At 34.2% G+C, this 25805-nt stretch overlaps 1 protein-coding gene across 2 annotated transcripts in view; it reads left to right on the top strand.

The window, feature by feature from the left end:
* CPEB2 (cytoplasmic polyadenylation element binding protein 2) overlaps positions 1-25805 on the top strand; it is a gene marked incomplete at both ends in the record, with an annotated part of 61807 nt that overhangs the window by 12239 nt on the left and 23763 nt on the right. The window contains 2 exons of one of the 2 annotated variants that reach the window (XM_080697078.1): positions 722-812; positions 17084-17134. In XM_080697078.1, coding sequence (XP_080553204.1) covers positions 722-812; positions 17084-17134 — 142 coding nt within the window. Of the gene's footprint in view, positions 1-721; positions 813-17083; positions 17135-25805 lie in introns of those variants that run through there. The other variant, XM_080697079.1, reaches the window with a different exon arrangement.

Below are 25805 nucleotides of genomic sequence, written 5' to 3'. Positions count from 1 at the left end.
AACATTCAGCAAACAAGGCTTCTGACACTACCAAAGACTTTGTTCTGAGACTTGGTGAAGTAGGACATTTAGTGAGCTGAGCGTGTGCTCTCTTCTCTTCCACCTGCCTTCTGTTCTGGGGTGGGCTGGGGAGGGATATTAAGGGGCGAGAACAACACAGGAGCACTTCGGAAAGTGAGACTTGAATATAAATGTTACTGCATTAGTCTTTGTTTTGGTAGTGGTATCTCATGCTTTTGATTTTCACTATATAAGATGTTTATGTATTCATTGTTATAAAATTCAGATGTTTTAAAACAGATAATATAAAATATCTGATAGATGTTTAAAGTATGGTGCAATAATGGAACTGAATCCTTTTCCTCCCAGTGTATTTTTCTTCCTAGATATGAAAAAAATATAGAAGTTACATATGCTATTCAAAATGTTTCCTGTATGTATAGCATTTCAGGAATTCTTATAAAGAATGAGAAAAGTCATTTTAATGTATTACATTTTTTAATGAAATGAGGTTATTTTTGATAAGATATTTTGGAGAAAAATATATTGAAAACACTGTCCTCTAGTAGACATTGTAATTTATGAGATCATCTTTGGTTATTGGTATTTGCTTGAGATATAATTGATAAATAATGTTTATAATAATTAGACATTTTATGTAAGAGAACTTAGATAGCATTTTTAAAAGTTTTAGGTCTTAAGTCTTTTTTTTCTCTTTCAGGATCGAAGTAGAATGTACGACAGCTTGAATATGCACTCTTTGGAAAATTCCCTTATTGATATTATGAGAGCAGAGCATGATCCTCTTAAGGGTAGGTGACTTTAAAACAATTTTATATTACATGCCAATTTCTCTTATTTTCCCAATTTTTATAGGAAAATGAATAATTAAGTAGGACTCATGTTAACTAATTGTTAATAGCTTGGGAAGAAATCTCGTTAAAGGCCTTGTTTCAATTTTTTTTTTTTTGGTCCGGTTCTGGGGATGGAACCCAGGGGCATTCGACCTCTGAGCTTTACTGCCTGCCCTATTTTGTAGTTTTTATTTATTTTGAAACAGGGTCTCACTAAGTTGTAGAGGGCCTCACTAAGTAGCTGAGGCTGTCTGTGAGCCTTGATCTCTGTTCTCAGCCTCTGGAATGCTGGGATTACAAGCATGCGCCACCAGGCCCGGCTTGGAAAAAAACAAAAGGCCTTGTTTCATATGTATATATTTGGTGTGTAAATGAAAAAAAGTTAATTATTTTACATTTCTTTATACAATATTTCTCATTGCCCTTTAAATTAATTGTAAAATGTATTGAACTATGTTGACTTGAGTGAAGGACCTTAGTTGTCTATTATTATATAACAAGTTATCTTAAAACTTAGCAACTTAAAACAACAAAACATATTTACGACCTTACACAGTTTCAGTGGGTCAGGAAAGCAGGAGCAGTTTAAGTGGTTGGTTCTGGTAAGAACTTCTCATTTAATCAAAATTATGAATTGTTTTATGAACTTTCTGCTTCTTTATTCCATAAAGCTAATTAAGAATTTTCTTAGAAGAAGAATTAGCTTACAGACTCTTTTAATTTCAGCATTAGCTGCAAGGTGTTTTGCAGCTAAGCTGATAATACTGCTCTTGGATTTTGTTCTGTTACTGAATGGTGCTTGTTTGTAAGGGTTTCTTGTATTTCCCATTCCTTTAATTTCAGGAGATTGAGGCACTGAGGGATAATTAGTAGTTGTTGATTAGATATGCTAATAGTAATTGTCCATCTAAACAATAAAGTTATACTTTAGGGGCATGAGGGATTTTTTTTTGCTTTTGATTCTAACCAAAATTCAGCTTAGTTTTTTAAGTATCTCTCTGTTATGTTCTGTTTTACTGTTGTACTGACAGTTCTAGTGGTGTTTGTCTTGGATCTGATATTTAAGAATAGACCCTATGATTAAGAACTTCCCTATGTTTTTTTTGTTTGTCATATCCAGAAAGAAAACTTTGAGAAATTCTAGTACAAAATGAAATCAGTATTATTAGTTGTTACCGGTAGATAATGAAAAATTTTTATTGTTATTTATTTTCATCTTATTTAAAAGGCTTTTGAGGATGTCAGAGAGAATATTTATTGCTGCACTATTATTACAGTTTTTCTTTTATTCTAGTCTAAGAAATTATAAAAGAGGACAAATCAAGAGAATATCTTAAAAAATGAAAGCAGTAAAAGTCTAACTAATAACTTTTTAAAAATCAGAAATAATAGTTTTTTGTTAAAAATTATTTTTGGCTATAGGAAAGGTAAAACTGTGTCCACTACCTTTAGGACTCACGTTACAAATCTGTTTCTAATATTATGGCAAAGAAAAAAGAAAAAATGACATTTGAGAAACCTCTACATAAAACAAAAGCACAAAGCTGGTACTTCTGGTACTTTAGAAAAATTATAATCAGCTATTATATTATTACATTATATTAGTTATTAATACTGCAAAACAAATTCCCCTAAAATTTGGCAGCTTAAAATAATAATAAACATCATCTCACACAATTTCTATAGGTTAGAATTTGGAAGCAGTTCAGCCAGCTTAGATCTGGCCGAGGGTCTTTCATGAGGGTAGCTAGCAGTCACAGTGGCTGACCTCACACTCAACTTCAGGCTTGAGCACACTGGGGGACTCCCTAACAAGATGGCACACTCACATTCACGTGGTTGGCAGGTTTCCTCACAACAGGGTTGCTAGAATCCTCCAGAGTGAGGATAAAGCTCAGTGGGAATGCCCCAGTGTCTCCTGTGACTTCACCTCAGAGGTCTCCTGACAGCGTTTCCACAACATCATGGTAGCGGCCTAGGTCAGCTCCTCACCAACAGGGTGCAACACTGGCAGGCAAGGATTGGCGGAGGCCATCACGGAGGCTGGCTACTACAGAGGTGAAAGGCAGAGCCGTAAAATGGCCTCGATTCTACTCTAAGTTTAAAAGAAAGAGAAACTAGCCAAGGTGAGAGCATCAGCAGGAAGAAAATCAGACAAGTCGGTCTCCAGAATGTGAAGGGAATGACAGGTTACTGAGTGCGTATGCTAATAGAAACATCTCATCCCAGAATGCTTCACTGCAGTTTTATTTTCTTTTACTCCAAAAATTTTCACAGATCAGTAGAGATCCTCTGTAATTTATTATTAAGGTTTCTGTGGTCTAGCATAGCTGGTTGAAAGGGTCCAGTTTGTTGGAATTGTACAGATGTACAGTGATGACAGCCAGAGAGAGCTCTGAATGCACATTATTCCTCCAGATGTGCCTACTTGGCTCTACACTGTGTGGAGCAGACATAGACTCTGCCTTGGTGGAATGTCCAGCCTACTGGGCAAAGAGACAGAGACCTTACACAAACACAATATATCTAATTATAGATTGGCGGGAGTGCTGTGGAGAGAGTCCGCAAGGTGCTCAGAGATAATAAATGGAAGTTCTAATTTAAATGGGAATAAAGGCAGCTGAGATCTGAAGCTGGAACAGCAAAATAACAGAAAAATATTGGGAAGAACGTTTCAGCTGGATACAGTGACTCACCTGGCAAACAGATGGATGAGGTTGTCATATCTGAGGAACTATAGGAAGGGGAGTTCTGGCCCAGCTGCTTTTGTGCTGCCTGCTGCGGATTAGGTGTAACCGGCTCTGTCTCACTCTCAAGGGTGTGCTGTCCTTTGCTCTGGATTCACAGCACAAAACACAAAGACACTAGAAAGTGCATTCCTTAGTGGGAATGGTGCAGACTGATCTGCTTTATTTATTCTGCAGTGATTTTTATCTTTTTATATCCTGTTCTCCTTTTTTAATTGGTATTTTATAGTCGTATATCATTATTAGGTATAAAATGGTAGAGGCATACATGTACAGATCACTGATTTAGCCCTTCCCCAATTCCCATCTCATTCCCTCCCTCTCCCTCCTTTTCATGTTTGACTTACTGATTGACTTTGAGATGTTTATGATTTTCTGATAACTGTCTTGATTCTAGACAGCCATTTTTCTTTTCAAAGGAAAATCAAGCAAGGGGTTTGTTTGTTTTTCTTGCAGTACTGGGGATTGAGCCCAGTGGTATTCTACCTCTGAAGTACATCCCCAGCCCTATTTTTAATTCTTTATTATAAAAGAGGGTCTCACTAGCTTGTGAAGGACTTCACTAAGTATCTGATGCTAGCCTCAAACCTGCAATCCTCCCATCTTAGCCTCCCAAGTACTGGGATTAGAAGCGTGAGCCACCATGCCTGGCTAGCATGGTGTTTTTAATAGCTATAGAAAAACATATTTTGCCAGGTACAGTTTTGTAATATAGCAGTTTTATATTTGCATAACAATTTTAAATAATCCATTATCTTTTTATGTGTGCGGCAGTTCATTCTCCTTTAAACAAAAGAACAAAACAGATCATTGTTAAGCTCTTTTTCTGCCTCCCCCCAACACTTATGTCTTACTGTTTTAGCATTTTTACCAAAAATTGCTTAAGTCCTCTCCAAAGTAAAAGGAAAAATTTTAATTTAAGCTCATGAAAGTTAACTTGAAAAGTATAGAAGTACTTTAAGAGTTCTTGAGAAGATCTGTCTCAGCAGGTCATAATGTCTTTACCAATGTTGCTGAACAATTAAAGGAAATTGAAGAAAGAGAATTTAGAATGTGGTTCTTATGCCAACAAATGTTTAGTAGTGGATGATTTTAAAATCTTTATTTACTATGAGTCTTCATATATTTAGTATCAGTTTCTTTAAAAAGATTTTCAAAGTAAGAACCTCCCTGTGTTTTAGGGACACTAATCTCTGAGGAAATAAGCAATTACTGTTATTTTAAGTAGTTATTGTAGTACCGAATTCTTACTTCTTTTGCTTTCTCTGTTTCTCTTCAGTTGACCTCAATAGAAGATTAGACTACAAAGTCACAAAATAGCTTGCATAAATTTCTAAGCCTCCTTTGTGAAAACTTATATTTTAGAACTTGAGTATTTTTGAGCTGGAGTTTGTGTTCTCAAACTCTCAAGAGTAGGGTAACCACAAAGGCTTCAGGGCCACTTCTAGCGATTGTGTATGGCACATTGTGTAAAGAGAAGACTTGGAAATACTACTGTATAGCAAAGCAATGACAAAGAAATCTATGAAACACTATGAAAATTTAATTAACACATTAGTCAAAATACAGCACAGCACAAAATAAACAGAACACTTCTAGTCTCAAGCATTTCGGATAAGGGATACCTAGCCTGTACTAGAATACCTTCTTAGAAAGATACTTTTGGAAGAAGGAAGAAATAGTGTTTATTCTCTTAGTTTTTTGTGGTTTTTGGTGGTACTGGGGTTCCTGGAAACCCTCGACCTGCGGGGTACACTCCCAGACCTATTTTTATATTTTTATTTGGAAACAAGGTCTCTTAAGCCAGCAAGGCTGGCTTTGACCCTGCGTAATCCTCCTGTCTCTGCCTCCCAAGTGCAGGGATTGCAAGCCTGCACTACCACGCCTGGTTATTCTCTTAGTTTTTGAATAAAGCATTTTCATTTACTTAAAAAAATGAATAGTAAGATTGACATTATTTTTTCTTTATTTTACTGATTATTCTTATGACCACTAGCCTTTGATAAGAAAAATAATAGTTAACTTTAAATTGTATTTATATAGGAGACATATACACTTTATTAAATGCACTGTGACACTGTGATATGGAATCTGAATACTTTAGCCTCCAGCTATTCAGAAGTTCATCTGAATGAAAGTACAATTTATAGGAGTTTAACTTTTGTCATCAGAATATCTGCAGACTAAAAAGGAAAATAATAAAATGTGGCTATAGAACTTACTCTTTCAGGAAAAACTGATTTAAAATAAGGTATCATGAGTGGAAAATTTCAAGTTTGCTTTTTAGGTAGTTGTTTTATTATCAATAATATTATTAAATTTGAGAACATAGTCAAGTCATTATTTCTTACAGATATCTTTAACTGTTTAGGTAAATGTTCATTGAATTTTGACAGGCTCCATTTCATTTTTAAAAACTGAAGCCTATCAGAAACTACAGTGAATTTTCTTAAAATCATATTCAGAATGTGAAATGTGCTTACTAAATGTGTCTTCACCACCACATTTCTATCTTACTATTTTAAAATATGTTTATACCTCTTATTTTTAAGTGGAAAAACAATAAAAATGTTTTTAATATACAACTTAGTGATAAAAACAAATACTTGGTTTTTATATGTTATATATTATGCATTCATAGGATGGTTAAACCTATGAATTTTAGCAGCTATATATAAAGAATGGATAGTGTGTCTTGAGAACCTTTTTCCTTCACAGTATAGCATTTAACCCTTTTCTAAATGTTTGTTGTCTTCTTGCTAAAAGTAATATTTATTTAAAAATATTTGGAAACAAATTTTTTAAATAATTTAAATTATCAGTAGCCCCATGAACTAAAGTAGCCACTATTGGTATTTTGATGCTTAATTTTTCTAATCTTTTCTTTTCCTTTGTATAACTTAGAACATTTGGAATATTCAAATCTTTACCTTCCCTACAACCTAGTTAATTTTTAAAAATTAGCACACACACACACACACACACACACACACACACACACAAACACAACACATGCACCTACAAAAACACATAGATTAAAAAGTCAAATAGTGCCACAGGGATTATATTTAAAATATTGAAGACTTTTTTTCCTCACTCTTCTATATCCACTTATGATTCCTGTTTATTAGAGGTAGCAACTTTGAACTTTTCTTTTTACTTATTCTTCATGTAATTATTAGTAAATAATTGCCTGAGCTTCTGGACTTTTTATATTTGAGGTATTTTGTGTTGACACTTACTGTGACTTATCTATACCCCAATTTTTCCCTTTCTCTATTCTTTCAAAATTATTATAAAACAATGGGCATGGTGGTGCACGCTTGTAATCCCTGCGCTTGGGAGGCGGAGGCAGGTGGATCAGGCAGCCAGCCACACTGGCTTAAGAGACCCCGTTTCCAAATAAAAAAGTATAAAAATAGATCTGGGAGTGTAACCTGGAGGCAGAAGGGTTTCCAGGAACCCCAGTACCACAAAAAATAAATTATTATAAAACTACTTTTCTTTGATTCAATGATTATATTGCTGAGATGTCATGTAAATATTCTTCATAAATGAACCTTGCATGTTTTGTACTATAGTATACTATTTTCTTTCTCGTATAACTGTTTTTACTGAAATCACTATGTTTTCTGGTTTGTTTGCTTAAGTTATACTGATTCATATGAGAATTTTATCTAAAGAACTCTAAAGCTTATTCCAGGTAACACAAAACAAATATTTTTTCTTCTTGATTTTGGAGGAGGAGTCTTTCTTGTAGCCCCCTCTGTAGCTCTTAGTTTGAGACTTCTGTAATACTTGGAATTCCTTTTTTCGTGAAATCTATGTCCTTTTCTCAATGGTTTATACTTGTTTTGATGAGCTTTGAAAACATATTTATGATATACCTTTATAAGACGACAGACCAGCATCGAGTTAAACATTAGTTATTTAGGATATTGAAGGCATTGGTTTATTATCTTAACTTGAGGGTTGCTATCAGTATGATGATATTCTGAAATCTGTTATTTTGTATGAGTATCTTATTTTTAATTTTGTTCTGAGCACATCGTATTATGCATATAGTTCTGAAACTTTCATAATGAGATGTGGGTCATGGCATACATATGCGCCTTCCTTCATTTTCTATTTATTGAAATACACATTAATTTGGATGCTTTTAATGCAAATGCCCATTTCTTTAGTTCTTAGAAATTTGGGATATCACTAATTTGATAATTTGTTCTATTTTTTTGATATTACTTTTTTGGAATTCTTGTTCTTTAAATGTTGAACCTCTTTATACATCTCTTTCTTTTCCATTTTCCATTATTTTTTAATTTGCTTTTGGAGAAATATGCTTATCCTCTTAGATTTAGACTCATCTATTGAGTTTTTTATTTTAAATTTTTTTGCTGATTAATTTAAGACCCTCTTCAAAGCAATTCTCGGAACTTCCTATCATGTCTTTTTTATTCCTGTTTGATTACTTCTCTGTAAGATATTATAGTATTTGAGGATTATTTTTCCAGTTCCTTGTATTTGTGCTTCCTCTAGTTTTTCTTTCCTATTAAATTTTTCTCATGTTGGAGGTTTTTATTAAATATCTTATAGTCCTTTATTATCTGATCATACTTAAAAGTAAAATACAAAAATTAGTATTTAGTTAAGTTTATTAACTAGTAAGGATTGCAATAACCTAATCACACAAGACCCTCCTGCCCTCACTGGGTCTTTCCTTGTGGTGTGGGGAGTGGACCTGGATGTGTGTCTTTTGGTCTTCTGAAAGGCCTAACTGGTGACCCTCATAGAAGAGCTGTAAAGTTGGCTCTGTGGGTCTCTGGTTCTTTTAACAGTGGTTACCAGCTGGCCTCTTTTCCTGGTTTCACCGTACCTCTACCCTCAGTGATACTCAGAGCATCTTATATCCTGAGCCCATCTAAGTTGCTGCAGTAAATGGCCTATTTCTTGATGGCCTTTCCCATAAACGCACTTGTTTAGGTTTGTGTTTTCAGTGATTTCTGGTCTACAGAATCAGTTACCACTCAACCATTCCCACATACAGCTTCCATATTACTAACATGGTCCTTCTATGAATTGGTTGTCTTTGGCCAATGGAGTTAGGCCTTTAAATCTTTCTTAACAGGGCCCGGCGTGGTGGTGCACGCTTGTAATCCCCGCGCTTGGGAGGCGGAGACAGGAGGATCAAGCAGGTTCAAAGCCAGCCGCACACGCTGGCTTAGGAGACCCTGTTTCCAAATAAAAATGTAAAAATAGGTCTGGAGGTAGAAGGGCTTCCAGGAACCCCAGTACCACCAAAATAATAATAATAATAATAAGAAAGAAAGAAAGAAAGAAAGAGAGAAAGAAAGAAAGAAAATCTTTCTTAACTGTCAGTTTAGAGATTTCAGAAAGCAGCATAGTCGACTGAAAAGTTCTCCATGTTCAAGGAAAGTCTCTGAAACCCTAGTCAACTTTGCTTCCTCAGGAAAGTCTCCCTTGTACCATTTTATGAGTAGATTATGTTGTGTTAGAGATTTTTAGAGCATGATAGTCCTTTTGATCAGAGTTCCTTTCTCTTTGGATAGGGTACTTTGTTGTAGTTTGGTTTTTTAAGTATATATTCTTCAAATGAGGCTATTATGGGAACAATACCTGTTTCTGCTTTACCTTGAATGAGCATTTATCTTGCCAGTGAAATAGGAACAGTCCAATATATTGTTGGTTCAATGATTAAACATTTTCCGTAATTTTTATTCTTCATAAATATTCTACAACTTTACAAAAGATCATATATGGTATCTCTGCATGTAAAATAGTTTGTATAGTCATTTCATTATACTAGGTATTTAAAGTTTTAAAATAAAATTTCATTACCTTTGTATGTGTTCATTTTCATAGGGTAACTTAATACGTTGAGACAATAAACAGATGATTTACACATGCTCCTTGATTTATGATAAGTTGAAAATATTGTAAGTCAAATATGCATTTTAAGCCATGTTTGATGGCACATGCCTATAATCCCAGTACTTGGGAATCTGATGTAGGAGGAGCGCAGGGTCGCAGCTATCCCCAGCTATTTAGTGAGGTCCTCTACAACTTAGTGATACTCTGTTTCAAATTAAAAATAAAATAGGGCTGGAAATATAGCTCAGAGGTAGAATTCCCCTGGGTTCAATCCCCGCTATACCCCCAGCACATACAAAAAATATATTTAAGACCTATCAAATACCATATTTTAGCCCAATCTGCCTTAAATTTTCTCAGAATGTTAGGCAAAATAACCTAAAAATATTTTATAGTAAAGTATTAAATTTTTCATGTGTACTTTATTGACTATGGGAAATGAAAAACAATTATTGGATGGGTACACTTTGCACCTTTGTGAGTCAGACTATACATATTGCTGATATATTTTTAACTTTAATACCAGTTTACCATTGCCACTGGCTATGTTTGATTGCTTGTTATTTTTAATAACTATCTGGATTATTTTCTTTTAGAACCCGCTTTCACAGTGAAAAGGTCCACAACCATTAGTTCAACTTATTTTTAGTATTAATTGTATATTTTATCATAACTGTATGATAATATATTAACTTCCTAGATGGTTAATGAATTAATATTAGTATTTTTGTGACCATACTTGAAATAAAACTTTTTATATTCTTTTTTTCTTGTTGATTTTTAGTATGTTTATGGTATTGATTGGATGAAATCCCCGAATTTTAATATTATTAAGTGAAAAATGTTATGATGGAATCCTGATTTAAGGGTTGGCTAACTAGGTAAATTTCAATTTAATCTAAAGCAGATTGATGGCTTTTATTAGAGCTAGGTTAAGGAATGATTCTGTTGCTCTCTTGGGCTCTGGTACTTTGGCTCTAAGGGTCTTTTCTACATCTGTATGATCTTATTCTTAGGCGTTTATGAGGCATGCATTGAGATTTGGGAGTGAGGTCAGGAATGACTGTCCTGCCCCTTGGATCTGAGCAGAGATTGGAGTTATTCAAGGTTGGTAATGGCCACATTCTAAGTGGATTTTACCAGACTTCATATGAACCTGTTTTTTTTTTCTAATTGTATTTAGAAGTAAAGGTGAAATATAGATGATAAAAAATATTCAAAGAGTATAGCAAACTGTAGGAGAAATGCTTTGTTTAAAGCACATAAAAATAAGTATTACTATCTTCAATTAAAGGTGTATGCATGTGTGCATGTTTAATATACTTATGTGATTTATCACATACCATACATATCATTTATTTTCACAACTAATGTAAATATTTAGCCTTGTTTTAATATTGGAAAACTATGGCTTATTCTTAACTATTGCCCAATTTCCAGCTGTTGCCAAGTGCTGGAACCTAGTAGCACTCAACTACTTTTAACCACTGAACCATATGCCTCTTTTTAGTTTAATGTTGATTCTAACCCGGAATCTTTATATATTATGACTTGAATGTCTTTTCTCTTAAAAAGTACTGACAGAATACATGGCATTTTTTGAGCAGTTTTCAGAATGGGTTTTTATCATTAGCTATTAATGTTAGGGCTTTGGGGTACACTTTTGTATGGTGGTAGTCCCCCCCTTCATTGTGAGGATATGTTTTAGGACCCTCCCCCCAATCTGTGTCTGAATCCTTGAGATAGTATCAAACCCAATATATGAGTACTGTAATATTCTGACAGTCTGATTCCTGAGACGGCTACTAAGTGGTGAACAGGCAGGTAGCACATACACAGTGTGGGTACACTAGGTCAGAGGATTATTCATATCCTGGGTGAGATAAAAGCAAAAAAAAACCCTTATGACTTGTCATTTATAGATTTTTTTTATTTAATATTTTTGGATCATAGGTAACTGTGAGTATCTGAAACTGCAGAAAGTAAACCCACAGATAGGGGACTACTGTTTTCATTAAAGAAAAGAAAATAGTTGTGGGGAAGGGAAAGATTTATCTTGGCAAAGAGTAAAAAGAACATTTGCAGTCTTCTCGCTTCCTCTAAAATACTTAAGGGATTTAGAAAAATAAGCTGAAATAAAGGCTTGTTCTGTGGTTTTTTTCTTTTAATTTGAGAATGCCATTCCCAGGGTCCACACAAACATATATTTAGGTATCTATACTTTTAGCTGAATTTGTGGTTCACATAGTGTAATTTTTTATTTAATTTATCCATTCAACAAATATTTGAGAGTCTATTATGTGCAGTAAACTGTGTTGTTGTGCTAGAATGTAGTAGTGTGTCCATTAGATCTGTTTGAAAAAATTAAAGACAGATTGTTAGATGATAGAAATGTGCACTCATGAGTAGAGAAAGACACTGCTCTTCCTGGTAGGACGGCCTGTGATGTCTGTTACAGATGTGAGTGAAGTGAGGGGCACAGGCTTTGCTAGCATAGTGTCTGAGCAAGCGCATAGCAGGCAGGAAGAGGAAGTAGGAAGATCCTGAAATGAAAACATGCCAGCACATTTGAGGTACATCAGAGAGGTCAGCGTAGATAGAATGGTAGAGGATGAGGGGCCAGATATTTGCTCTAGCCATGATTTTCTATTCAGTTGTCATCTTTCTTGGTGTTTTTGGTTCTCAAGTATGTAAAGTGACTACCATGAACACTTTAATAAGACAATCTTTAGGACACTGTAGGTCCTCTAATTTTTACTGACATGCACTGATATTTTTTTCAAAAAATTATTTAACATTACATATCATCAGTTTGTATATAAATGCCAAGAGGTAGTATGTTACAGATATATGAAGAACACAAATTGTTATGCCTTAAACTTGTTTGTAATAATAAACAAGCAATTACCCTGTAACCTAGAATTCACCTTGCCTAAATTTAAACTGGAGGATTTTATTTGTAAGATTAGATTATTCTGGAACAACAGAAAATTTGTGTGGCTTAAATGAGAAGTTTATTTCTCTTATAAATATGTTAATATTCCTAGAGTGGTATGGTAACTTTCATGGGTTCCTTTTATCTTGTCCTGCTATCCTTAATACCCGGTTTGTGCCTCTGTTTATTATGGCTTCTTCAGTAAGCCATCATATTTACATTCTAGCTAGTAAAGAAAAAGAAAGGAAGTACTTCCTAAAAATACTTTCCAGAAATTGAACATGCCACTTTTACTTTACATCCCACTGGCCAGATCCTACACACACAGAGAGAAAGGTAGCATTTTACTCTAGGCAGCCAGGTGGATGTTAGCATATAACTGCCAGTCACCATCCCACAGGCCTTTTAGACAACAAGTAGTTTTATAGCAGTGTGCTTTTCCTATTTTTATATTAAATTTAAAGTTACCTAATATACTACATAATCATTCTGTAAATTCCTTAAGAGATGAGTTTGTTCTGTGACCCACCAACCATGTCTTTCTCTATAGTACATTAGCAAAAGGAAGCCATTATTAACTTAGTAATGAAAGAATGTCAAGCCAAACTGCCGGGATTCAAATCTGCCTGTGCTACTGCTTGTGGAGTATGAACCTCAGGCAAGTTATTTAACCTTTTGCCACATGGTGTATTCATCTTAAAATAGGAAGACAATAATACCAAACTAATGGAATTGTTGTCAAGATTAAGTAATTGGTTATAAAGAGCTTAGGAAGCTCTTGGGATTTAGTAAACCCTCAAATATTGTCATTCAGCAGGTTCTTAGTGAAAGTAGTTTAATATTATCATGAATGAAATATAACTAGAAGTAACTTGTGGATAATTAAAAATTAGTATACATTTTCTCATCTCATTTTGGAGTATTTAGCTATATTAAATGGCCAGTAAATATATGAAAAAATGTTCAACATCATTAGCAATCAGTAGATGCAAATCAAAACCCCACTGAGATTCCATCTAACCACAATAAGAATGGCAATCATCAAGAAGTCAAATAATAATAAATGCTGCTGAGGATATGGGGAAATAGGAACTCTTATATACGTTGGTGGGATTACAAACTAGTGCAGCTCCTATGAAGATCAGTGGAAATTCCCACAAAAACTGAAAATAAATTCACCATATGATCCATTTATACTCCTCTTGGGTATCTTTCCAACAGGATTGAAATCAATATAGTGATATAAGCTTATCTATGTTCATAGCAGGACAATTCACAGTAGCCAAATTATGGAACCAATCCAGGTGTCTATCAATAGATGAATTATGAATAAAATTATGGAATATACACACAATGAAATTCTATTCAGCAGTAAATAACAAAATTATGTCATTTCCAGGAAAATGGATGGACCTGGAGAACATTATGTTTGGTGAGATTAGCCAGTCACAGAAAGTGAAAGGCCATGTGTGTTCTCTCATATGCGGAGGCTAGGGAGTAGTCAGGATCAAGTGGGACTTTAGATAATGGAGGGGAAGCCCAGTGGAGCCAAGGAGGTGGTCTAGGGGTTGGTGGGGGGGGCAAATTAATGAAAGAAACACTTCCATTGACGATATGTTTGTATGTGGGAATACCTGTGCCAATTTCTATCTTGTATGGGGAAGGGGGAGTGGGCAGGGAGCCAGGGGAGAGACCAAGTGCTTTGAGTGTGTGTGTCACTGTCACCATGACTGCATTATGAAGTGAGACTACAGCGTATTAATAAAAGTGTATGTAAGTCGGGCCTGGTGGCTCATGCTTGTAGTCCCAGCATTTGGGAGACTCAGACAGGAGGATCACTGTTCGCAGACAGCCTCAGCTACTTAGTGAGGTTCTTTGCAACTCAGTGGAGACCCTGTTTCAAAATAAAGAATAAAAAATAGAGCTGGAGATGTAGCTTGGAGGCAGAATGCCCCTGGGTCTCATCTTCAGTACCACACACAAAAAAGTGTATATAAAAGGATTTTTTTATAGTGAGCTGAAATTTTCAGAACATATATACAAATATATATTTATTTGAAAATAGTTTTTTCTTTAGAAATTAATATAGTTGTTGTGCTTGTTAAATCCATTCAGAGCTAAGATGTTAGACTATTAGCAGTGAAAATATCTTGTTACCTGCATCTTGGAATAAAAGAACAATAAACTTATTAGAGAATAATTATGTGGCAATTAAAAGTTGAGTATCTTAAAGTAGAACTAGGATGCAGGAAAAATGGTTTGTTCTCTGTTTTTCAAGGAAGACTTAATTCTTTAATAAGTTCCTGGATTTAGTTAAATATTCCTTTGCATTTTGTTATATAGCATGTTATACATAATTTTTATCACCTGACAAATTTTACTGAGGTTGTATACTTGTGTCTACCTCTTCTACTGTACCATAAGGGAGATTGTGATTTATTCATACCCATGTCCTCTACATCCTTCACCTGTCAGTACAAAAGACTTAACATGTGATTCTAAACAGTAGAACAGGTTGCCACTTTTTTAGAAATGTTTTTACATTTTATTTATATATTTTTTATGGTACCAGGAATGGAGCCCTGTGGCATTCTACCTCCAAGTGACACCCTTAGCCCTATTTTTGTTCTTTATTTTGAAACAAGGTCTCACCGAGTTGCAAAGGGCTTCATTAAGTAGCAGCTGAGGCTGTCCACTAACTCCAGTCCTCCTGTCTCAGCCTTCCAAATGCTGGGATTACAAGCGTGGGCGAACATGCCTGGCGAATGTTTTTATTTTAAATCTAGCTCTGTATCGATGGCTGTGGTGGGCACTGCTTACTCCGTAGTCCTGCCACGGAGGGGCTGCTTCCTGCAGCTCCCTAGTGATTGTTCCTTGGCTCCTTCCACGGAAGATCACTGCTGTAGGACAGCTCCCTGACAATAGTCTCTCTCACACAACAACAAAACAAAGTCTGGTACAGTAATTTTAAGAGAATTTAATAATTGGGGGCTCCAAGAGGAGATAGAGATGAAAAATTCTCCCACCCATCTGTAGCCAGCACCTTACTTTTTATAGAAACTTTAGACAAGGTATCATAAAAGTTAATCTAACACAGCAGCTAGCAATTATTATGGTGTTATGGGTTAGAGTGAAGATCAGTGAGGTATGTGACAAGCTTGGAGGAAGGAGGGATTATACATTAATGGGCGGGGCCTCATCAAAGACTGCACCTCAGAGATTACACCAGGTCCCTTGGAATTTGTCTGTTAAGGACAAATCCTACTCAGCCAAATACCATGTATTCAGACTGAGCTGGTTCAGGATGATAATGTCAATATATGGTCTCAATGGCCGTCAACAACTCTGTCTTGTTCCTCCTATATAGATTTTCCTAATTCTCACTTTATCTAACATATAAGAACAATAAATGTAAATGTATGTTTTTAGAGTATAGAAACTTTAAGGCATCATTTAGTTAACTAACATCTTGCAGGACAGTAACACTTACTTTGCTTAGCTGTTTTGTCTGAAATAAAAATGTGCCATAGTTAAATTAGAACACAGATGAAGTGTGTGTATACATTTATATATTACATATGTGTGTATATGCATATATACTTTAATGTCAAATTAGATTTTTCTGCCACTCATTCTTGTATTAGTAGATTATCAAGTTAATTTAATAACTAAAAAAAAGCCAACAATTTCTTGTATAGATTTTGGGGTATGCCAAAAGGCCTTTAAGGTACTTGCTGGTGAAAGTGGATTCAGTTAATCTGTACTTTTTGCTCTTGCCAAATTCAAATATTTATGGGACCTCCTGCTGGAGGCAATACATTACCTGCTATCAGAGTGTATTTATATATATATTTATTTATTTAATTTATTTATTATTTTGGTGGTACTGAGGGTGGAACCCAGGGACTTTTCTACCTCCAGGCTGTACTCCCAGACCCATTTTATACTTTATTTGGAAACAGGGTCCCCAAGCACGGGGATTACAAGTGTGTGCCACCATGCCTGGCTCAGTGTGTCTTTTTAAAATATATTATGTACTAGGCTAAAATGCAGTGCTTATCGTGATGAGGTTTTACTCTTTGTTTTGTATTTTAACATTTTGGTGGTTCTTGGCTTAGGAATATAAAATTTCTTTCAAGTTTTACTTTTGGCAAAAATTTGTAGAAAGAAATCAAATTATGAACAACTTTGCAAAGATTTATCTTATTCAATCTCAAATTTATATAGCTAGGATATCTATGCTTTTTTTTTCTAATGGTACCGGGGATGGAACCCAGGGGCCTTCTACATCCAGGCTACACTCCAAGACCTATTTTTTTTTATAATTTTATTTGGATCCAGGCTCTCACTAAGTTGCTTAGAGTCTCACTAAGTAGCTTAGCTGGCTTCAAACCTGTGCAATCCTCTTGTCTCAGCCTCCCAAGTACTGGAATTACAAGCTTGGGCCACCAAGCCTGGTTGGATACCTATACTTTTGAAAAACAATTTTCAATTTTAAAAAATAATTGAGTTAATATATTTTGAGTTAAAGACTAGCCTCTTAGTTTTTAAGGAATATACTGTGCTTAATATTATTTCTTCCTTCTCCCCTCTTTTTTATTTTCAGACAGCTCCATAATTTTAAAACTTCCTTTTTTTTTTTTTTGTCTTTTTTAAAGGTCGCTTGAGCTATCCACATCCAGGAACTGACAATCTGTTGATGTTAAATGGTAAGTTTTATAAAAGCATTTTGTTTCTAATTGTTTTAAGTAAATTAAGGTAATTAAATATGTTTCTCTGAATTTCCCCCAGACACATTTTAATCATAAGTATATAAGAAGAGCTGTAGCAGACACAGTGGTTCACACTTCTAGTCCCAGCTACTCAGTTGGCTGAGGCAGTAGGATCATTTGTCACCATTAATTTTGAGATCAGCCTAGGTAACAATGAGGGTTTGTTATACACACAGAGACACACACAGACACACACACACAGACACACACACACACACACACACACACACAGACAGACACACACACACTTTCTCTTTTCTCTCTCTGGCTAATAAAAATAAAAGTATAGAAATCAGAGTTAGGAATCTGAGTGTAATTATGACTGGGAAGGTAGCCAAAGAAGTCTATTTGTGACATTACAATTTAATTCAGTGGTCACAGACTTTGAAGGGCAGTCCTTGTCTGAATATTTGTTTTTTATTTTAAGTTGTGGCCTCAGGAAAGTAACTGTGACTTTAGTTACCCAAGCTATGAAATGGAAATACAATCTTGAGGCTTATTATCTAAGAATTAAGTAAGATATAGTTTGTAAGTATAGAACTTGTTACTTGATATAAGCACTTGTATTTATGTTGAAGGGCTACACTGGTGATTTTGTAAATATAGTAACCATGCTAACAGTTGATCCTAACTAGACAGTTTATAATATAGTTCACCAGTTAGGAAAAAAATAAACTTTGATTACAGTTTTCTTTCTGTCAAATAGATATTAAAGTATTTACAGCATCACAATATCTAGTATATTCATGACTACAGGATAAAGACAGATAAATAAAATAACCCTTTATCAGATGAATGGAGAGAAGAAACAAATGAAAAAAAGTGAAATTTTATTTACTTAAAAATATTATTAGAATGGCTTGACTCTTCCATTTCAATATAAACTCTCTTGAAATAAGGTAGCAGTGACGTGAGAAGCAACGGCTGAAAATAAAATCAGTGTAAAGCGAGGCCATGCAAACTGATTTTAAGAAAAGAGACATAGTGACAAAAATAGAAATAAGGTCTGTGCTGCTGAGAGATTGTCAGGGTAGATACGATTTTGGAACGAGGGGAAAAGGTGAAAAGGCAAAGTGTTAGGGGACCTGATTGGTTTGTTCAGCAAATTACATTTTGAAAAATTACCACATGGCAGCCTATCTAAGCACTAGGAGTTTGACAAGAAAGGTTCTAGAAATTGCATTTAAGAACTTTCCGTATTCAACTTTTTTAACTGTAGAGCTGATCTCTGACTAATTCTATTATTGAAGAAGGTACTTGCTAAAATTCAGGTTTGTAAAATTGAAAATAGCTTATTTTCATGATTTTCTTGGCTTGATTAATGAAATAATCATATATTTAGGTAACAATAAATTGTATCTATTGATCCACTGTCGCTAAACATTCTTTTGTGGTAAACAAAAGTTATACACATTTATCTTCTTAAAGAGCAATTCCATTGAAAAATTGAATTTGCATATATTTCATATATTTTGTTAAAGTTAATTTAAAAGAAAGTATAATTTGCTAAGAGCATTCACAGATATTCTTTTTACTTGTTTTGTTTTGTATTTTTGAAGTACTAAAAATTGTACCCAAGGGCATTCTTCCTCTGAGCTATACCCCGAGCCCTATTTTTTATTCTTTATTTTGAACAGGGTCTCACTAAGTTTCAGAGGGCTTCACTAAGTTGCTGAGGATGGCTACAAACCTGTAATCTTCCTGTCTCAGCCTCCCAAGAACTGGGATTACAAGTGTGCGCCACCATGCTAGACTACAGATATTTTTATATTGCTGAATGGATCATAAGCTAGAATGAGCACAGTAAAATATGTCAGTTAGGCTTAAGCAAAGAGCATTTGCCACACTCTTTTTGCAACCTATGTTCATTGTTACATTAAACTTTTTTAAATGCTAGGAGTTTAATAAAGGCCCTCCTGAGATCCTGTTTCAAAATAAAGAATAAAAAAAGAAGCTAGGGTACCGTAGCTCTGAGGTAAAATGCCCTTGGGTTCAACCCTCAGTTCTGGAAAAAAAAACTTTATTAAACTAATTGATGATTTTTATCAGTTGCCAGAGCTCTCATAAGTAATCTAAATATTAGATTGCAAAGTGTTTCATGGAATAGAAGACTGTTTTATTTCAGGCAAGAGTTACATTATGTGGACAGATTTGCTTTTTTCAAAATTATTTTTATGTAAATACTCTTAGTAGTCTGCCATTTGGAGCTACAGTGCATAATCAGTGCAAGAATTCAACCTGGAAATTCTGAACTTATTCTGGCAAATGGCTAGAGGAGGAACAAGGATGCTGAATCTAGGACATAAAAATCTATTTAGGTCAGGAGGAGAAATTATTTGTTCCAAAGAGAAACAATTATTTTAATTATTTTGCATCATTAGGTAAAAGGTAAAGCAAGAATCACATAATTGAATATATTTGAGGGCCAAGGAAATAGTAAATAGTAAGAATTTAAATAATTTTAGTAGACGTGAAGGTTATTTAAGTCAGAACTAGGAAAAGAAAAACACAAAAAGGGAAAGAGGAAATTTTTAAGTAAATCCCAGGGAGTGAGAAAGTAAGTTGATCACACTAGGTGAAATTGTGAAGTATCGGGCTGGGTGTGGTGGCACACACTTGTGATCCCCGTGCTTGGGAGGTGGAGTCAGGAGGATCGCTCAGGTTTGAAGCCAGCCACGCTGGCTTAAGAGATCCTGTTTCCAAATAAAAATATAAAAATAGGTCTGGGAGTATAGCCCAGAGGTAGAAGGGTTTCCAGGAACCCCAGTACCACACACACACACAAAAAAAAATTGTGAAGTATCTTTGAAGTATTTTAAACTCTGAACTTTTGCTAACCCAGATATAAGAGATACAATACCACCACCTATATCTCTCATGAAATTGCATAGATTTTAAAAATTAAGCATTAAAATGCCATATAAATATAACTCGAGAAATCCTACTTTTGAATAGATCGTGTTCTTCAAAATCAAGTTGAAATCAAGACAAACTGACTGTTAGAGATTGCCATTATTGAATGATTAAAGTATTATAGAAAAGTCTACATTTAGCATCCAACAGCACTTTAGGGAAGTTATATCATATAAGAATATGTATATTCTCTGAAAACCCCAGCTTAAGTACTACTTGAAGTTAGAATAAAAACATAAATGTTTACCTTTCAAATATACAAACCATACAATTATGGGTTTTTTTGGTACTAGGGGATTGAACCCAGGGGCATTGTACCTACGAGATACCCCCAGCCCTATGTTTCAGTCTTATTTTTGAAACAAGGTCTCACTGAGTTGCGAAGGGCCTCACTAAGCAGCTGAGGCTGTCCGAGAACCACGATATCTGGTCTCAGCCTCCTGAATGTTGAGGTTATCAAGCGTATATACCACCATACCCAGCTCAGTTATATGTTATCAGTAGTTAACAAAAACACCAAAATCCCATTTTCCATAGTAATACAGAGCAATACAAAATGGTATTTGTCTCTATTTAGATGACATTGTACTCTCCCTACGCATAACAAGAAAAATAGCTTATGTTTTCATCAGTACCTCTTCTTAAAAGAGGAACAAATGGAGCAGAACTATGGGAGGTAGAATTAGCAAGCTTGTTTGATGCTGTGTTTATGAAGGCCTGTGCTCAAAATACCCTATACTAAGTCATGAAAATAGGAAACTTGGTAGCCATCAGTTCTTTGTTAAACTTGTAGGAGTGACTGGAGTAGATGACAGGTTTCTTGTGGATCTTGAAAACAATTATGATTCGGGGGTTAGTTGTATTTCTCTTCCTAGCTTTTGCTTATTCAAGTTGAAGAAATAAAGTTTCACTTATTCAAGTTGAAGAAATATTTTTCTAGTTTCTCATTGAGAGAACTTTAACCTCTATTTCCAAATAGATTTGTATGTTTGCATATCCCTTCCTCCAGCTACAGTAAATTCAGCTAGCAAAATTGTAGTGGAGAGACAGTACACAAGGGCACAAAGTCCCTAAGCAGAATGTTAGAATCCTTCTTTTTATTTTCTGTAACTGTGAGTTAGAACCTGAATAATATTCTGAGGACCCACCAAATTAAAAATCACTTGTAACAGGAGTGTTCAGGCTTTTTTCAGAGCCTTCTATTATCTTTAAAAACAAATATATCAATAATATATTTTAACATGCATATATGTGTATTTTAAATATACATATATATGTCACATGGCAAAATCCTCTTGTTTAAATGAGGTTACATTTAAAAATGCTTTACAAAATATATGTATATGAAATTTGATGTTATACGTTTTTATGCAATCAGTTGCTTTATTATTTAATCATATTCAAAATAAGCAGGAGGGGCAGACAATTTCAAGAAATCTTTCAAAAAACATCATCACTTAAATTATTTTCTTGCCGGGCGTGGTGACGCACGCATATAATCCCAGCATTCGGGAGGCTGAGACCAGAGGATGGCGGTTCGAAGACAGCCTCAGCTACCTAGTGAGGCCCTCTGCAACTTAGTGAGACCCTGTTTCAAAATAAAGAAAAAAAAAATAGGGCAGGGGGTGTAGCTCGGAGGTCAAATGCCCCTGGGTTCCATCCCCAAACCCACAAAAAAGAAACTTATTTTTTGACTAGGGAATTTTATAATTCTGATTTAGAATTATAGCGGAACATAACCTAGAAATTCACATAGAAACATTGGTAGAAAAGAAAGTTTAATTACAACATCCTTTAGCTGATTGGTTATTTCTATGACAAGGGGTAGAAAATGTTTTACCTGATACTGCTTTATCTGGAGTCAGTTCTATGTTTGGTAATGTTAGAGACTGAGAATCTGGAGGTGTCCAGAAAATCAATGGAGTAGCTCCTTAACAGGATTCTGAAATTCCTCAGGTATAAATAGAGAAATTTTCTTAATAATTACATTCAAACATAGAATTATTTTAAACTCATTCTATGAGTTTAAATAAACCTTAATAATTACCTTCAAACAAGAATGAGATGAAACTTAAGATCTCTAAATATTTATACATATTTTCAGTGTTTTAGTATTTAGTGGTCTGTCAGCTAAGAATGTAACAGTTTTTTAAATTTTCTTAAATTAAAAAAAAAATTTTTTTTGGTGGTACTGGTGGTAGAACCCAGAGGCTTTCTTCCTCTGGGCTATACTCCCAGACCTATTTTATATTATATTTGGAACAGGGTCTCACTAAGTTGCTGAGAGCCTAAGTAGCTGAAGCTGGCTTCAAACCTGTGCAGTCCTCCTGTCTCCGCCTCCCAAGCACAGGGATTACAGGTATGTGCCACCATGCAGGGCAGAATGTAACAGTTTTAACAAACTGGTTATTATGTCATTAATTTTCTCAGGTCAAGAATTATGTGCATAATTATCACTTTTTCATAGTTCACTTGACTTTAAATTTGATAGTTTCATTTGTTTTAAAATCTTTTGACCCTCCTTTTTACATCCATAAATGAAATTCTCCAAAAGCAAACTTCACTGGATGATCATCATTAGGCCTTACTTAGGGATAAACAGAAGCCCCACTCCTGAGACTTGTGCTGGGAAGTGTTGGGGGCCTGTTGGCCATTTCCAGGTTTAATGCAACTATTAAGACTTCAGAGAAGTCATTCTTCTATTAACTATTCTTGATAGTGAAAATTTTTGAGGCTTTTATAAATTTTAGAAGACCTAGATAACAAAATTCAAATATTACTTCAACTTCTACATTCACACTAAGCTGATATATAGATCAGGTAATCTATGAACTCTGTTAGGCTTTGAGGTCATTGTCGCTCAGGGACAGGTTAAGTAGAGATTATATAGGTTATATATATAATAGATTATATATAGTAGATTATATAGCTAACTACAGATACTTTAATAACAGATGCAAATTGGGTTAGTTTATTTAAAATGCTCTGATATAAGCTCTGTATTTATTGAATTGTTTCTTAGAACTACAAATCACAAATAGTTTATAAGCTTTCTTTTTCCTATGCTTACTTAAAACAGGAGAACTAATGTTATATTCTTACTTTGTAGTCACACAGATTTATATGAAGTCCATAGTATAAAATTAACATATTTTATAACATTTCTTAAAATAACTTATTTAATGATATGAAATACTTTCTTTTGATATATAAGTTTTATACCTTTGGAGAAGCTACATCTCTGGTTTTTGTTGTTTTGTTTTGTTTTGTTTTGTTTTGTTGCAGTACTGGGGATGGAAACCAGGGGCATTCTACCTCCAAGCTACACCCCCAACCCTGCTACACCCCCAGCCCTATTTTTATTCTTTACTTTGAAACAGGGTTTCACTGAGTTGAAAATTTCTTAAGCATTCTTTACGGTTGATTCTATTATTGAATTTTTTTCTAAGGTCCCCTAAAATCTATGAATATGAATTAAGATTTTAATTTTTAACAGATCTGTTTTTGGTTTATTGCCTTTACTTCATATGTTCTTGGATAAAACTCATTGAGTACACAGATTTTGAGGGATTATTTAAAATCTAAGTTGTAGATTTTAGCAAACTGGTAGTTTCTTACGGCGAAGAAATAGTTTTCTTCATAGAAATGTAAACTAGGAACAGAGATTGAAATGCTTTTCTAATAATACATATACATATGTACTACTATTCTGTGATGATACTCATAATTTATATCTGAATCTCTCATATCCCAGAAGTAGACACATAAACACTTACTTAGATAGCTGTTATGAAATACATAAAAATAGATTATCAGCTATAGTATATTACTAATCATTTAACCAAGCAAATTTGAACACAGATTTTACATTTTAAAGTTGTACAAGTTTAGGCTGTATCAGTTTAATAGTGTTATATCTTCTCAATTAACTGCATCTTTGTATAATATAGATTAGATCTGAAATCTGTTGGTATACATATTTTATGACAAGTAGAAAAATTTAGAATTTAATTCAAATTTTTTTTTTGTGGAGAAGGTTACTTGGGATGCTATTAAACTGTAAATTGTTGTATATTTCTATTATGATCAGATGAAACATTTCTGAATTTGAAATATGAATGAGAATAAATTGTATATTTCCTAATTTCCCAGTTTTATAAGGTTCAGATACATATTAATTATGGCTATTTTATAAAAAAAATTTCTCTTCTAAAATGTCCAGATTTTAATGTATAACTGCTTCGTAAATTGTAAAACATCATGCAGATGTTATGTAGTGATATTATCACATCTCTTAAAGTAGCACTATTTCCAGATGCCCACATAGATTTTCATATCACAAATATTTATATATGTGGGCTTATTTTTAGTTCTGACATTTTACAATTTGTCCTTTGTTTACATGCAGCAAGGAGTTATGGGCGAAGACGAGGTAATTCATTTCTGTTTGCTATGGTATAACTTTTTAATTGGGATTTACTGATTAATGTTATAATTACTTATTCCAGACATCTATGCAATGTCTAAAAACTCACAGAAGAATTAAATTTTGATGTAATTACTTAGAGAAACTTAATTCTCCCCTAGTCTTAAAGGTATATATTCATACTAATTATAGTTATTTTATAAAAAATTTTCTTTATAAATTGTCTAGATTTTAACTAAAAGATATTTTCATATCTTTTTAAATAAAGCTGCTGTTTATAGTTTGACTGCATAAGAAATACGGTTATTAAAAGTTAGTAAAGATGGCATGCCATGTCATTTTCTATTCTCTGTAACCAGTGCTATGTAATTTCCAATTCTTATTATTTTACATTAAAATGTAAAAACATTATTTTAATAATAATATTAAAATGCAAAAATAATAGTTGAAAATAATGCGTACAATAAGTAAATTACTAACACTGCTTGATAGAAATCATGTTCCTAATATTTCTCTGTCTTCTACTATGATCTTTTCTCTTCCTCTTTCTCTTCAATACCTACATGCCCCATTTGTTTCTCCTACCTTCTCCCCTCCCTCAGCACTCTGTGTGGCATCCTAAGGAAAAAGCTAGGGCTTTATCATGCAGGACTTTTACTGAATTCCCTAGGAGAGCAACTGATGTTCTCTCACTGAATGTTTACCTCTCTCTTTCCCATGTGCAGAAATTGAGAGGAGGGAAAAAGTATATATGATGGGAAGAAGCAAAAGTAGTAAGCAGTAAGCATGACATTTATACAGTTCTGCTTGTTATAGGTACCACACCAAATAAGAAGTGTTTTCCCTGACCTCTGGAATCTCCTTTAGCCATGGAGATAGATAATAATAATAGCACTCTTTAATACATTTTATATATGTGTGTCAGTGCTTCATTTTCATTTTACCTAGCCATGAATGCTATATATTTTGAAAACAAGCAAAACCATTTGCCACTACTGACAGCAGAAAACAGTATTTTATCTTCTTAAGTATTAGTCCAATTTCATATTTCTAGTCGTCTAATTTTAACTTCATTATTGGCATCTGGCTTCTTCAAATGCTACAGTCTTTTTTTTTTTTTTGGCAGCACTGAGGATTGAAACCAGGGACATTCTACCTCTGAGCTATACCCCTAGCCCAATTAATTATTCTTTATTTTGAAACAGGGTCTCACTAAGTAGCTGAGGCTGGCCACGAACCTGTGACCATCCTGTCTGAGCCTCCCAAATA

The sequence above is a fragment of the Muscardinus avellanarius genome (genome assembly GCF_963383645.1).
Source record: "Muscardinus avellanarius genome assembly, chromosome: 6".
NCBI classification, from domain to species: Eukaryota; Metazoa; Chordata; class Mammalia; order Rodentia; family Gliridae; genus Muscardinus; species Muscardinus avellanarius.
Note: the sequence above shows the minus strand (reverse complement) of the source record. Positions and strands in the feature narration are given on the sequence as shown.